General features: G+C 45.1%; 1 protein-coding gene across 2 annotated transcripts in view; it reads right to left on the bottom strand.

Annotated features, from left to right (window-relative positions):
- Positions 1 to 14,257, bottom strand: part of FLVCR2 (FLVCR choline and putative heme transporter 2) — a 59,001-nt gene that overhangs the window by 17,151 nt on the left and 27,593 nt on the right. For both annotated transcript variants that reach the window (XM_061156586.1, XM_061156585.1), the window contains exons 2-3: positions 13,479 to 13,620; positions 10,877 to 11,017 (exon numbers count right to left, since the gene is read on the bottom strand). In XM_061156586.1, coding sequence (XP_061012569.1) covers positions 10,877 to 11,017; positions 13,479 to 13,620 — 283 coding nt within the window. The remainder of the gene's footprint in view (positions 1 to 10,876; positions 11,018 to 13,478; positions 13,621 to 14,257) is intronic.

Raw genomic sequence — 14,257 nt, forward strand, 5'->3', positions numbered from 1 at the left:
GCCAGATCAAGTTCAGCTTGGGCCCACCTGGGATGAACAAGGAGGGCAGAATCCCCAGGCGACTGAGAAATTATCCAAGAGGACTGCGAGCAAAAAACTAAACACCAGCACTTTCGTGACCCCAAAAAGCAGAGAAAGAAGTAGTGCAGAGGGGGCTGATCCAGGAGGTTGAGCAGCTTTGTGAGGCTCAAAGGTTTAGGAAAATCTCTTCCAGATCAACAACCCCTGGGAGCTCGTTAGAGATGCAAACTGTGACCCCACCCGGACCTCCTGCTGTAGAAACTGGGAGTGGGGCTTTGGGCGGTCTGTGTGAACAAGCCCTCCAGGTAATTCTGATAAAGCTCAGTTTGAGACCCACTGGCTCAGCTAGACTAGTGTGATCTACCAATAACCATCCCCACCTCCCAGAGAGGATATGGAATCAGGGCTAAGGCGGCCAGGGTGTGGAGGGGAGCAGGGGTTCACTCTGGAAGGCTGCCGTTCTTTCCAATTCTTTCTACACTCCAACCCTAAAGGAATTAGAAATTTCAAATCCCTTTTGAATCTAGACGTCCCTCGCCATATTGCCAAAGGTTGCCAGATACAGTTAAATGGCGTGAGTCCTCTTCACTGACTTCCCTGGTGGCTCATAAAGTAAAAGCGTCTGCCTGCAATGCGGGGGACCCGGGCTCAATCCCTGGGTCAGGAAGATCCCCTGGAGAAGGAAATGGCAACCCACTCTAGTACTCTTGCCTGGAAAATCCCATGGATGCAGAAGCCTGGTAGGCTACAATCCATGGGGTCACAAACAGTAAGACACAACTGAGCGACTTCAGTTTCTTTCCCCTCCACTGACCGAATCAAGGGGTCTGGTGTCCACACTGAAAGGCAGGAATGAAATTCATGCTCTGTCCTGTGCGAGACTACCTCTCCCAGGAATGCAGGTGACTGTGTTATAATTAAGTATGATTGTCCCTCAACAATGTAAGCCTAGCCAGGTCAGTGAAGTGCCTGTGGGGAAATGTGATTGCCCTTGAAAGGCCGGGTCATTCTTGCATCAGCCACCTGGGAGAGGTGCAGGTCCCTGAGGGGGTGGGCTTTAGGAAGGCAGAAGAGACTCTGAGTCCCTTGTGTCAAGGCTAAATTATTCAAATGGCAATCTAGAGATCACCGGCATTTGTTTGTTTGTTTGTTCAGTCGCTAAGTCGCGTCCGACTCTTTGCGACCCCATGAATCGCAGCACGCCAGGCCTCCCTGTCCATCACCAACTCCCGGAGTTTACTCAAACTCATGCCCATCGAGTTGGTGATGCCATCCAGCCATCTCATCCTCTGTCGTCCACTTCTCCTCCTGCCCCCAATCCTTCCCAGCATCAAGGTCTTTTCCAATGAGTCAACTCTTCGCATGAGGTGGCCAAAGTACTGGAGTTTCAGCTTCAGCATCAGTCCTTCCAATGAACACCCAGGACTGATCTCCTTTAGGATGGACTGGTTGGATCTCCTTGCAGTCCAAGGGACTCTCAAGAGTCTTCTCCAACACCACAGTTCAAAAGCATCAATTTTTCGGCACTCAGCTTTCTTCACAGCCCAACTCTCACATCCGTACATGACCAATGGAAAAACCATAGCCTTGACCAGATGGACCTTTGTTTGGCAAAGTAATGTCTCTGCTTGTTAAGGCCTTAGATTTTTAAAATGCAGATTTCTGAGCTCTACCGGGACCCACTTAATTTGATTCTCCTGGAATGAAGCTAGGAATTTGCACTTTAACAACCACAACCACCACCCCCCAACCCCCCCCCCCCCCCCCCGGGCATTTCTTAAACTCACTGGAAAGGTGACTAAATGGCCTTGGGCACAGGAAGATCACGGAGCAGGCCCAGGCTCTGAGAGGCTGGGTTCACGTGGAGGCAGCTGGGAGGGGAAGGGGCTTCAAGACCCTGAGAATCACCTGTTACACACCCACATTACAGGTTCTCAACTCTGCTGCAAACTAGAATCTCCTGGAATGCTTGCAAAGGCAGATTCCCAGGCCCTCCCAGACTCTCTGAATCTGACTTTGCAGAAGAGAGGCAGGGAATCCAGGCACACACCAGCCACAACCCAGGGACTCTACTCTCAGGCCAGAGTGGGAAACTCTGGTCCCAGATCTCATCTCTGGGTTCCGGTACTCTGTGCTCATTTCCCTTTGTCCTTCCTGAACCTGGAGTAAACTGTTGGTTTAAAGGGCCAGCCTGACCTCAGCAAAGCTCCAGGGAATCCCGGAAGGATTTGCTACCCACCCAGCATCTTGCTGGCATCTTGAGGGGGCACATAGCCCCTCTGAGGCCCATGTAGGGCAGTATAAAGGCCTTGAGAGCCCCAGGGACAGGTGTCCTCAGGACACAGGTTGAGACTGGGAGTTCAGATGCCCAACCCTGCACAGACTCTTCATAAGCATAGCTTGAGTTCCAGGGAACTCAAATGGGAAGCAAAGGTTATTACTCTTTTTTAGAGAGACAAAGGATGGGCCCAGGATGGGTGAAAGTGGTATACTCAGCAATTAGCAGAGCTGACATCAAAAACTCAGACCTTATATTCCTTACGTACCCACTCTGAATTCACTGGCCCATCAATCAAGGCTATTACTCCAATACATGTCCACCCAGATCCAGCACATTTGTCCGTGAAATTCTATCAACTGCTTGATTCCCAACGACATGGTCTTAAGTGTTTATAATTCAGAAGAAAATATAAACATTATGCATCATATGGTTATGTGTGTCCTCAGTCGCTCAGTTGTGTCCGACTCTTTACGACCCCATGGACTGTAGCCCACCAGGCTCCTCTGTCCATGGAATTTTCCGGGCAAAAATACTGGAGTACATTGCCATTTCTTACCACAGGGTACTCCAGGGGATCTTCCCAACGCAGGGATCAAATCCGAGTTTCCTGCATCTCCTATATTGGCAGGCAGATTCTTTACCACTGAGCCACCTGGGAAGCCCTACACTAAATGGTTATACATGTATATAATTAAAGTATGAACCATTTCTCTGAGGTCTCAAAGCATTTAGTCGAATTTGTAGAGGGCCTTTTCTTTTTTGGTTGTGTGTGTCTTTTCAATTTGGAGCAAAGATTATAGAAGAAGAAAGCAGGGATTCTCAGGCAGATTGAGTGTCAAACAGTGCCTTTACATGACCTACAACCCTTAGAAAGACACATTAAGACTGAAACCTCATCATCCCCATGTCCCAAAGATGGCTGGTCAGTATAGGTAGGTCCTGCTTCTAACCCCTGGAACTCCAGATCCTCATCTTCAAAGAAAACAAGCCCCAAGCAAACGGTCTGAGGACTGAATCTGAGGAAGGACATCCATCACCACCACCCCATCAGACACATCCAGAAGCCACTCAGGGAACTGAGGCTGAAAACAGAACCCCGGTTCTGTCTCCAAGAGGCTCCCTTCTGCATGGGCAGACAAAGTGGTGTGGTGGTTAGGAAGACAGGCTTTGGTCTCAGAAACAGACAGAAGTTTATACTAAGCTCTCTTGCTTACTACTGTTTAATCACAGGCAAGGAATTAAATCAGAGCCTCAGTTTCCTTAGGTATAAAATGGAGCAGTTAAGCACCTAAGTCATGGATTTCTTTTGAAGATGTATATAAAGCACTTTACACGGTACCTGACACACAGTAATGGCTCAATAACATTTTTTCCCAAATCTGTGATCAAGCCTAAGAATCATTTCCTAGTTGGCAAAGAGCTCTGTCACTAAGTCCAACTCTCTATTGAGAAAAGGCTTGTGTTTTTCTGATTATAACAAAATGTGTGCCAACAACCAGATTAGTTCAATTCCTCCTCACTGGGATTGCCCTAGGCTTTTGAGAAAATGTTAAGAAATTCTATTTTTTGAAACTGGACACTTTTAATATAATGTCATCCCTACAAATGAGATTCTTCTCCTTCCCCCAAACTTGTTGCTGTTGTTCTTTGTTCAATAACCTTCTTGGACTCATTTTGTAACATCTGTGTCCTCTGTCATGTGCAACCACTGGTTTCTGCTCTACTAACTTAGTTTAGGGCTAATGATTAGACAGAGATTTCCTTAAATATCTTAAGCCCATAAGTCTGCCCACTTTGCTGAGGACCTCTATGTATTCATTGGGATTCGCCTGTGATGCTTCAGCAGGGTGGTGCCAACTCTGCCCTAGCCTTCACTTTCCCCTTACCCAGAGCTTCATGTGCAGCCAGAGGTGAGACTTTAGCACTTCCCTGGGTCTTTCCCAGGCATGTGCACAACTCTGGGCATGCAGATTTCTAGACTGCTGAGAATATGTCAGAGGTTTCCAAAGACCCCTGGTTGTCTCATTCTCCAGATTTTCCTTTCAAGATCTTTGGCCAGCCTCTTGATGACCCCAACTGGTATCGCAACCTCAGGCATTTGTGATGTTAAACAATGACTGCTTTTAATAAATACCCTGGACATAGTGATTTCCCACTGGGAAAACTCTGAGTCAGGTCAAATATAGGCAAATCCTCTGAATGGAGCCTTTCCAGGGAAACGGAAGTCAAATAAACAGTGAGCCAGGGATAGGACTTTGTTGGGGGGCGGGGGGGCTCCAAAATTGTTTGGCCCCCTCCAGTGGCTGTGAGGTTGCTAGTTTTCACAGCTATCACGTCTGGGAAGCTGCTGGTTTTCAAGGCTACCACAGCGTCTGGAAGGGAGGATTGGAATAGGACAAGTTAAAACACAAAGCTTGCTCAGTTCAGTTCAGTTCAGTCGCTCAGTAGTATCCGACTCCTTGCGACCCCATGACCACAGCACGCCAGGCCTCCCTGTCCATCACCAACTCCCGGAGTCTACCCAAACCCATGTCCATCGAGTTGGTGATGCCATCCAGCCATCTCATCCTCTGTCGTCCCCTTCTCCTCCTGCCCCCAATCCCTCCCAGCATTAGGGCCTTTTCCAATGAGTCAACTCTTTGCATCAGGGGGCCAAAGTATTGGAGTTTCAGCTTCAGCATCAGTCCTTCCAATGAACACCCAGGACTGATCTCCTTTAGGATAGACTAGTTGGATCTCCTTGCAGTCCAAGGGACTCTCAAGAGTCTTCTCCAACACCACAGTTCAAAAGCATCAATTTTTCAGTGCTCAGCTTTCTTCACAGTCCAACTCTCACATCCATACATGACTACTGGAAAAACCATAGCCTTGACTAGATGGACCTTTGTTGGCAAAATAATGGCTCTGCTTTTAACTATGCTATCTAGATTGGTCATAACTTTCCTTCCAAGGAGTAAGTGTCTTTTAATATCATGGCTGCAATCACCATCTACAGTGATTTTGGAGCCAGGAAAAATAAAGTCTGACACTGCTTCCACTGTTTCCCCATCTATTTCCCATGAAGTGATGGGACCAGATGCCATGATTCTAGTTTTCTGAATGTTGAGCTTTAAACCAACTTTTTCACTCTCCTCCTTCACTTTCATCAAGATACTTTTTAGTTTCTCTTCACTTTCTGCCATAAGGGTGGTGTCATCTGCATGTCTAAGGTTATTGATATTTCTCCGGGCAATCTTGATTCTAGCTTGTGCTTCTTCCAGCCCGGAGTTTGTCATGATGTACTCTACATATAACTTAAGCAAGCAGGGTGACAATATACAGCCTTGATGTACTCCTTTTCCTATTTGGAAACAGTCTGTTGTTCCATGTCCTGTTCTAACTGTTGCTTCCTGACCTGCATATAGGTTTCTCAAGAGGCAGGTCAGATGGTCTGGTATTCCCATCTCTTTCAGAATTTTCCACAGTTTATTGTGATCCACACAGTCAAAGGCTTTGGCATAGTCAATACACAGAAATAGATGTTTTTCTGGAACTCTCTTGTTTTTTTGATGATCCTGAATGTTGGCAATTTGATCTCTGGTTCCTCTGCCTTTTCTAAAACCAGCTTGAACATCTGGAAGTTCACGGTTCACGTATTGCTGTAGCCTGGCTTGGAGAATTTTGAGCATTACTTTACTCGTGTTTGAGATGAGTGCAATTGTGCAGCAGTTTGAACATTCTTTGGCATTGCCTTTCTTTGGGATTGGAATGAAAACTGACCTTCTCCAGTCCTATGGCCACTGCTGAGTTTTCCAAATTTGCTGGTATATTGAGTGCAGCACTTTCACAGCATCATCTTTCAGGATTTGAAATAACTCAACTGGAATTCCATCACCTCTACTAGCTTTGTTCGTAGTGATGCTTTCTAAGGCCCACTTGACTTCACAGTCCAGGATGTCTGGCTCTAGGTGAGGGATCACACCATCGTGATTATATAAGTCATGAAGATCTTTTTTGTATAGTTCTTCTTTGTATTCTTGCCACCTCTTCTTAATATCTTCTGCTTCTGTTAGGTCCATACCATTTCTGCCCTTTATTGAGCCCATTTTTGCATGAAATGTTTCCTTGGTATCTCTAATTTTCTTGAAGAGATCTCTAGTCTTTCCCATTTTGTTGTTTTCCTCTATTTCTTTGCATTGATCGCTGAGTAAGGCTTTTTTAATCTCTCCTTGCTATTCCTTGGAACTCTGCATTAAGATGGGAATATCTTTCCTTTTCTCCTTTGCTTTTTGCTTCCCTTCTTTTCACAGCTATTTGTAAGGCCTCCTCAGATAGCCATTTTGCTTTTTTGCATTTCTTTTCCATGGGGATGGTCTTAATCCCTGTCTCCTGTACAATGTCATGAACCTCCATCCATAGTTCTTCAGGCACTCTGTTTATCAAATCTAGTCCCTTAAATCTATTTCTCACTTCCACTGTATAATCATAAGGGATTTGATTTAGGTCATACCTGAATGGTCTAGTGGTTTTCCCTACTTTCTTCAATTTAAGTCTGAATTTGGCAATAAGGAGTTCATGATCTGAGCCACAGTCAGCTCCTGGTCTTGTTTTTGCTGACTGTATAGAGCTTCTCCATCTTTGGCTGCAAAGAATATAATCAATCTGACTTTGGTGTTGACCATCTGGTGATGTCCATGTGTAGAGTCTTCTTTTGTGTTGTTGGAAGAGGGTGATTGCTATGACCAGTGCATTCTCTTGGCAAAACTCTATCAGCCTTTGCCCTGCTTCATTCTGTACTCCAAGGCCAAATTTGCCTGTTACTCCGGGTGTTTCCTGACTTCCTACTTTTGCATTCCAGTCTCCTATAATAAAAAGGACATCTTTTTTGGGTGTTAGTTCTAAAAGGTCTTGTAGGTCTTCATAGAACCGTTCAACTTCAACTTCCTCAGCATTACTGGTTGGGGCATAGGCTTGGATTACCGTGATATTGAATGGTTTGCCTTGGAAATGAACAGAGATCATTCTGTCATTTTTGAGATTGCATCCAAGTACTGCATTTCAGACTCTTTTGTTGACCATGATGGCTACTCCATTTCTTCTAAGGGATTCCTGCCCACAGTAGTAGATATAATGGTCATTTGAGTTAAATTCACCCATTCCAGTCCATCTTAGTTCACTGATTCCTAGAAAGTCGACGTTCACTCTTGCCATCTCCTGTTTGACCACTTCCAATTTGCCTTGATTCATGGACCTAACATTCCAGGTTCCTATGCAATATTGCTCTTTACAGCATCGGACCTTGCTTCCATCACCAGTCCCATCCACAAGTGGGTATTGTTTTTGCTTTGGCTCCATCCCTTCATCCTTTCTGGAGTTATTTCTCCACTGATCTCCAGTAGCATATTGGGCACCTACCGACCTGGGGAGTTCCTCTTTCAGTGTCCTATCATTTTGCCTTTTCATACTGTTCATGGGGTTCTCCAGGCAAGAATACTGAAGTGGTTTGCCATTCCCTTCTCCAGTGGACCACATTCTGTCAGACCTCTCCACCATGACCTGTCCTTCTTGGGTGGCCCCACACGGCATGGCTTAGTCTCATTGAGTTAGACAAGGCTGTGGTCCTGTGATCAGATTGGCTAGTTTTCTATTATGGTTTCAGTGTGTCTGCCCTCTGATGCCCTCTCTCAGCACCTACCTATCGGGTTTCTCTTACCTTGGACGTGGGGGTATCTCTTCACGGCTGCTCCAGCAAAGTGCAGCCACTGCTCCTTACCGCTACTTTACCATTATTTAGCCATTTGTCTTGAACAGATGCTCATTGGGTTAAGCCTTTAGTCAAGAACCCTGAAATAACTGATGCTGATAATGTCTGCCAGTGTTTTTGTTTTCATGGAGGATCAGAAGATCTACAGTCCTCACTCCATCATCCCAGAAGTGTTAACCCATTTATTCTCTGTGTTATCACTTAACCAGATAGATAAGGAAGAGTATCCAGAACTACAGAATTAACACCATTCTGCCAGACTGAAGGCCATAGATGCAACCAGCTGTGCAAGATGGAAGGAAAAGAAGCCGCTTTGCCCCCCAGCATGGCCCAGAGCCGAGTCCATATCAAACAGTGCTGCTCCTCGTACATGTTGTTATTTCTTACTTTCATGGGTCAGTGACCTGACCCTGCCATCAACAGCCTCTAGCACCGAAGAGCGAAACCTCTGGAATGAGGTCCCTGCCTGGTTAATACCACCATCACCAATCTCACTCACAGAAGATATTTATTAAGCAGTTATCTGCCTTAGAATTCCATGGTAGGTCTCAAATGCCCTGTCGTCGAATGCAGTAAGGTTTATGGTGGTCAAAGGCTGATGCACTCAAGACGTTTAATTCTAGGGAAAAGGGAAAGTTCTTAGAAGCATGGAATCCTGAGTCTGGAAGGGAACCAAAAGATCATCACAGTTCAGTTCAGTCGCTCAGTCATGTCTGATTCTTTGTGACCCCATGGACCGCAGCACGCCAGGTATCCCTGTCCATCACCAACTCCCAGAGTTCACCCAAACCCATGTCCATTGAGTCGGTGATGCCATCCAACCATCTCATCCTCTGTCGTCCCCTTCTCCTCCTGCCTTCAATCTCTCCCAGCATCAGGGTCTTTTCTAATGAGCCAGTTCTTCACATCAGGTGGCCAAAGTTTCACTATGCTTCACTATCCATCTATAGCCTGATATTCTCCACAATATCCCCACTAAGTGGTTGGTTCTACCTACACTTGAATATCTCTCAGTGGTGAGCAACTCCACTTTATCACCATTTTTATCTTTAGTTGGCCACCCTGAGAATTAGAAACTTTGTTTTGCGAATGAATGCAGACACATTCAGAAGTGAGAAGGCGGAGAAAGGGAGGATTGGAGACCACAGACCTTGAAGACTAACATAGATACCTGGGGCTATTTCATCTAACCCATTCATATGTCTGAAAATCAGGTGTGCCTCTCTAATGTGGGTGATACCACCTCTTATCTAATACCTCAGCAGCTAAGCACTTTAATTCAAGTAAAGGGCGTCGATAAGCTTAAAATGAAGCCCTGGCAAAATTCAAGGAAGGAGTACAGACAATCATGGTTAAGGCTTTGGAGTCTGACAAATCTGTGTTTGAATCCTGGCTCTGCCCTTTAAAAGCTGTGTGTTCTTGAGGTATTACTTAACCTCTCTGAGTTTGTTTCCTCATCTGTTAAAATGGGAAAAATGATACCACTTACCGCACACTGGTGTGGTGGGAGTTAAATAAAAAAATCTTGGCATATAGTAAATGTTATTATTGTTGAAAGACACATGGTTAGGGAGTCTAGAGAAAACCTAAGCTTATAGCCAAGTCATTGGAAAAGACCCTGATGCTGGGAAAGAGGAGGAGAAGGGGATGACAGAGGATGAGATGGTTGGATGGCATCACCGACTCGATGGACATAAGTTTGAGCAGGCTCCAAGAGACAGTGAAGGACAGAGAAGCCTGGCAAGCTGCAGTTCGTGGGGTTGTAAAGAGTCAGACACGACTGAGCAACTGAACAACAAATAGCCAACTGGGATTTCACTAAGAATAAGTCATGTCAAACCAATCTCACATATTTTTTTCTTCTGGTTATTGAGCATGATATACTCTCATGATTTTAATCACACCGCCCTGGAGGGTTACATGGGCAGAGTGAATAGGGTAGAGCTGGGTGGATCTGTAAAGACACCTTTAATGGAATGCCCTGAGATTGTGTCCTTGCCCTGGTCTGGGACAACATTACCATCAATCATTTGAAAGAAGATGCTGCAAACACCTTGCGGGAAAGGTAAGCCAATATACCAGCAAAAAGACTGACACTTACCTTACCAAAGCCAAGAAAATTACATGAACTGTGGATGTTGTCTTGCATTCAGGCAAAAAGGGAGCCAAGTTAGAAGATGAAGGATTGGTTGGGGAGTGATTCACGTAGTAAGACTCATGTAAACATCCATCCATACATTCATTCAATCACCCATCTAACAACTGTTGGGAGTACCTATACCAGGCTATAATTCCTCCTACTGCTGAGGAATTATACAGGTAAAAAGACACCAATCCCTACTCTCAGGGAGTTCCTAGTTTGCGGGAAAAGAGATCTGAAAATGACTTGTCCTGTCTGACTCTTTGCAACCCCACGGACTGTAGCCCACCAGGCTCCTCCGTCCATGGAATTTTCCAGGCAAGAGTACTGGAGAGGGTTGCCATTTCCTTCTCCAAAGATGTACTAAGAACAGCACAGTAACAGTCACCTAACACTGCTTTACAGCAGACATACTGGGATGAGACTTGGAGGATCAGCCGGCATGTTGCCGGGTGACTTGACAGGGGAAGGAATGGTTTCCTAGGTGAACTTAAAGGAACAGGGAAGACTCCGGGGCACAGCTGGCTCTTCTGCTTAACCCTAAACGACGACTTTACATACACCTTTGGGATCTGGAAACAGCAAGATGCACAGAAACGTCAGGTCTCTTGTCTCACATGCCCAGCTTCAGCGCACCCCAGGCACATGTGCATCTTACCATAGGTGATGACTAGACACATGTGCATCTTACCATAGGTGATGACTAGCAGCACGAAGTTGAGGTTTTTGAAGAGTCGGATGATGGAACTTAAGTACGAAGCATCAGTGGACGCCAAGGCATAGCTCAGGGACTGGGCCCTGCTCGGGGGATGTTTAGGCTTCTCTTTGAATACTGAAAGGAAAAAAAAAAAAAAAAAACAGAGAGATCATTGCAAATCCCTTGGTCCTACTCCTGCAGAGCTGACACATGGATGAGAGTTGGCTCCCTCATCTGAGAAGGGGGCTCAGATGCCAAAAGGAAATATTAATTCTTTGATTAAATCCTTTATAATCTCCTTTCTTGAAGCTGCATCTCACTGTCTGTGGCTGAGGGGCGGGTCCTTTGATTACTTTTTCTTAATGACCTTTGGACAGCTGCGATCATTGGACTTTCTAGGCAGGGCTCAAGAATAAAGGAGTCCTGTAATAAATGGCAAATACCAAATGGCAGAGCACTGAAAAATCCCAAAGTAACCAGTGGACAGAAAGGAAGTGAGAGCTGAGGCTCTGGGATTAGTGAGCCCAGATGAGGACTCAGCCCCAGAGCTCCTCCCAGGGAAAGGGCTGGGCTGCCCATGCTGAGCACAGAACCTGGCACATGCTGCCAATAAACACTCCCTGAAAAGGGAAATGGTCTGCTCCTATTGGAGAGACCTTGAATCCATCCCTAGTTTCTCAGAGTGGGAATCAGACATTTGCCTCCTGAGAAACCAGAGGACTAACACATGCTCCTGCAGGACTGGACCTCTGATAGGATGGACCAGGGAGGGACAGTGGGAAAACCATTTTCTTTATGTTCTGGTTTCAGTAGAACTGGTACAATCCACTTCACTGCACTGAGGGCTGTTCAGTTCTCTGAGGGCCACATCAGTTTAACCAGCGGCCCGCTTAAATCGATCCCCCAGCTAAAGCACCATCTTTACCCCCAGCCTCCATGAGAATGCTCCTGAAAGGTCAGGAGATGGTCTCCAGTTAGAGGAAGCTTTGGAAATGAGGTTTACTCTCTTGAACATCAAAGGTCTTCCCGCTCCACCCAGATAAATCTCCAGCCCAGACTTCAGAGCCTTTCTTCTTCCTTTCCGGAAATAGTCCTGGCCAACTTCCCCCACCCCCTGGGAACCTCTCAATCATTGTCTGACCTGTTCACCTCCCCTTCTATCAGGGGAAAGAAATCAACGCAAGAGGTGTTTTTTGTTTTTTGTTTTTTAATCTTGGCAACAATAGCTGTTTGTTCAAGGATTGGGCAACCACAAACCACAATTTGGATAAGATTTTTCAGTTCTTTATTCAGTGAGCAATGGTCAGTGCTTACTAGTAAAATGTAAAGCGAAGAAAGTTCCCACCTCCAGGATCTCTGCAAAGGACCAGGCCCTCACGTGCTATAAACACAAGAATTTGGAGCTGAGCAAGCACATTATAATTTGAAACTTCAAGGCTGTCTGAGGATGTTCTTTCCTGTTTTCAACCACAGCTTCAAAGGAACACCTTTCTCACCTTTCCAGAAACACCAGGTTCTCCGTCCAAGAGTTTCTGTGAACTCTGAAAAGCCTTTCCTTTCAGTGTGGACCCCAGGGAGGGAATAACACAGTGAGATCAGTTGGATGAGGTCCATGATCATAAAACTGTTTGACTCTGGAGGTGAGGCTGGCAGGCAGGAAGGAAACCTTTAACGTGTATGGTGGAGCTTTCAAATATTAAATGAAAGCTGGTTAACCTTTAAGACAATTGACTCACTGAAAATGAAAACTTCTTTTACACTCTTTATCACAGCCCATCTGATATTATTTATTATCTGAGTAATAAAAGATGATATAAATTATATTAACCAAACATCTCAATGATTAAATATGTATACATGGAGTAATAGTAGTTCTCTGGGATTGGTGCTTGGGATTAACTAATTCTAGGCTAGGTTAATGCTCATCCTTTTGTATATGCTATCTTGTATCTTCTAGGTTTCTTCATAATGAGCATTATCCTATACACATTTTTTCAAAACATTTTAAAAATGTGGGCCCCAGGTGTTCTCAGGTGAATATATGAGAGTTTTAGTGTTTGTGGGTCAATCCTGTTTTATTTCAGAAGTGTAGATTATGGAGTTAGAAGCTTGGGCTAGAATTCAGTCTCTGCCATTCACTATCTAATCTTGAATAATTTCCTTATCTCCTCTTAAGTCACTGATTTCTCTTGGTTAAGAGACACTGATACTAGGAACTCCCCCACTGGAGTCAATGAGATCAGGTACACTCAGCACAAGGCCTGTGATATCATAAGTGCTCAGCAGAGTTCCATCAAGCGGATCAAGGCTGCCCATTAATTCTAATAAGGTCATACTGAGAAACTGGTAATTAGAACTAACTTTGACTGAGCGGCTGACAAAGCACCCAGGACCAGTTAACATTGTATGGGCAGCAACTACTCTGGCTAAAACATTTGAAGACCATTGGAAGCTTGGCTTCCAGTTTCTATAGACATGTTTTATAAAATACGTGATACCTAGAATGGTGTTCCAGGGCCATATTCACAAGGTTCTCACCCAAGTCAGCAGGACCTCCCTGCCTCCCCACCCACCATGGGTCTATTAATGACCTTACCGATGATGACAAGGATGAAAAGCAGAGTGGCCACACCTGCTATTATGTAGAACATGATGCTGATGTGGTAGGCAAGCTTGTCCTGGTCTTTGATGTTGGGTACCAAGACAGGAGGGACCAAGAACCCAATGGCAATTCCAAGCTATAGAAGACAGAGACAATCAACTGTAGTATCAGTAGCCAAGAGGCACACATTTAAGAGACTCCTAATAAGAAACAATCCTCAACTTCCAGTCCTTAAAACCCAAACAGGGGTGGTTTCCCCACTCAAGACACCAGAGATCTTTCTTTTGATTGACAGCTCAACTCATACATACCCTTGACCACTATCATTATCAATGGTGGTTTAGTTGCCAAGTCGTGTCCAACTCTTGGAATCTCATGGACTGTAACCTGCCAGGCTCCTTTGTCCATGGGATTCTCCAAGCAAGAATACTGGAGTGGGTTGCCTTTTCCCTCTCCAGGGGAACTTCTTGGCCCAGGAATCGAACTTGGGTCTCCTGCATTGCAGGCAGATTCTTTACTGACTGAGCTATGAGGGAACCACTGAAAAAGATTATAGCTGGGCTCTCATTGTAGGCCATTTTTTTTTTCTAACAACAAATTAATGAAGAAGAATTTTTTATACTCCCATCTCTATGGTAAAGTAAAACAATGCTAGTTTTGCTTTTGGTTCCTGTTAAATTCTTGATTTCACTGAATCTGTTAACCTGTGGCTAAAAGGCCAGTTGAGGGATAAATTCTATACACTACAACCCCAAGAACTTGTATTCAGTGAG

This window comes from Dama dama, chromosome 12, assembly GCF_033118175.1.
Source record: "Dama dama isolate Ldn47 chromosome 12, ASM3311817v1, whole genome shotgun sequence".
NCBI lineage: Eukaryota > Metazoa > Chordata > Mammalia > Artiodactyla > Cervidae > Dama > Dama dama.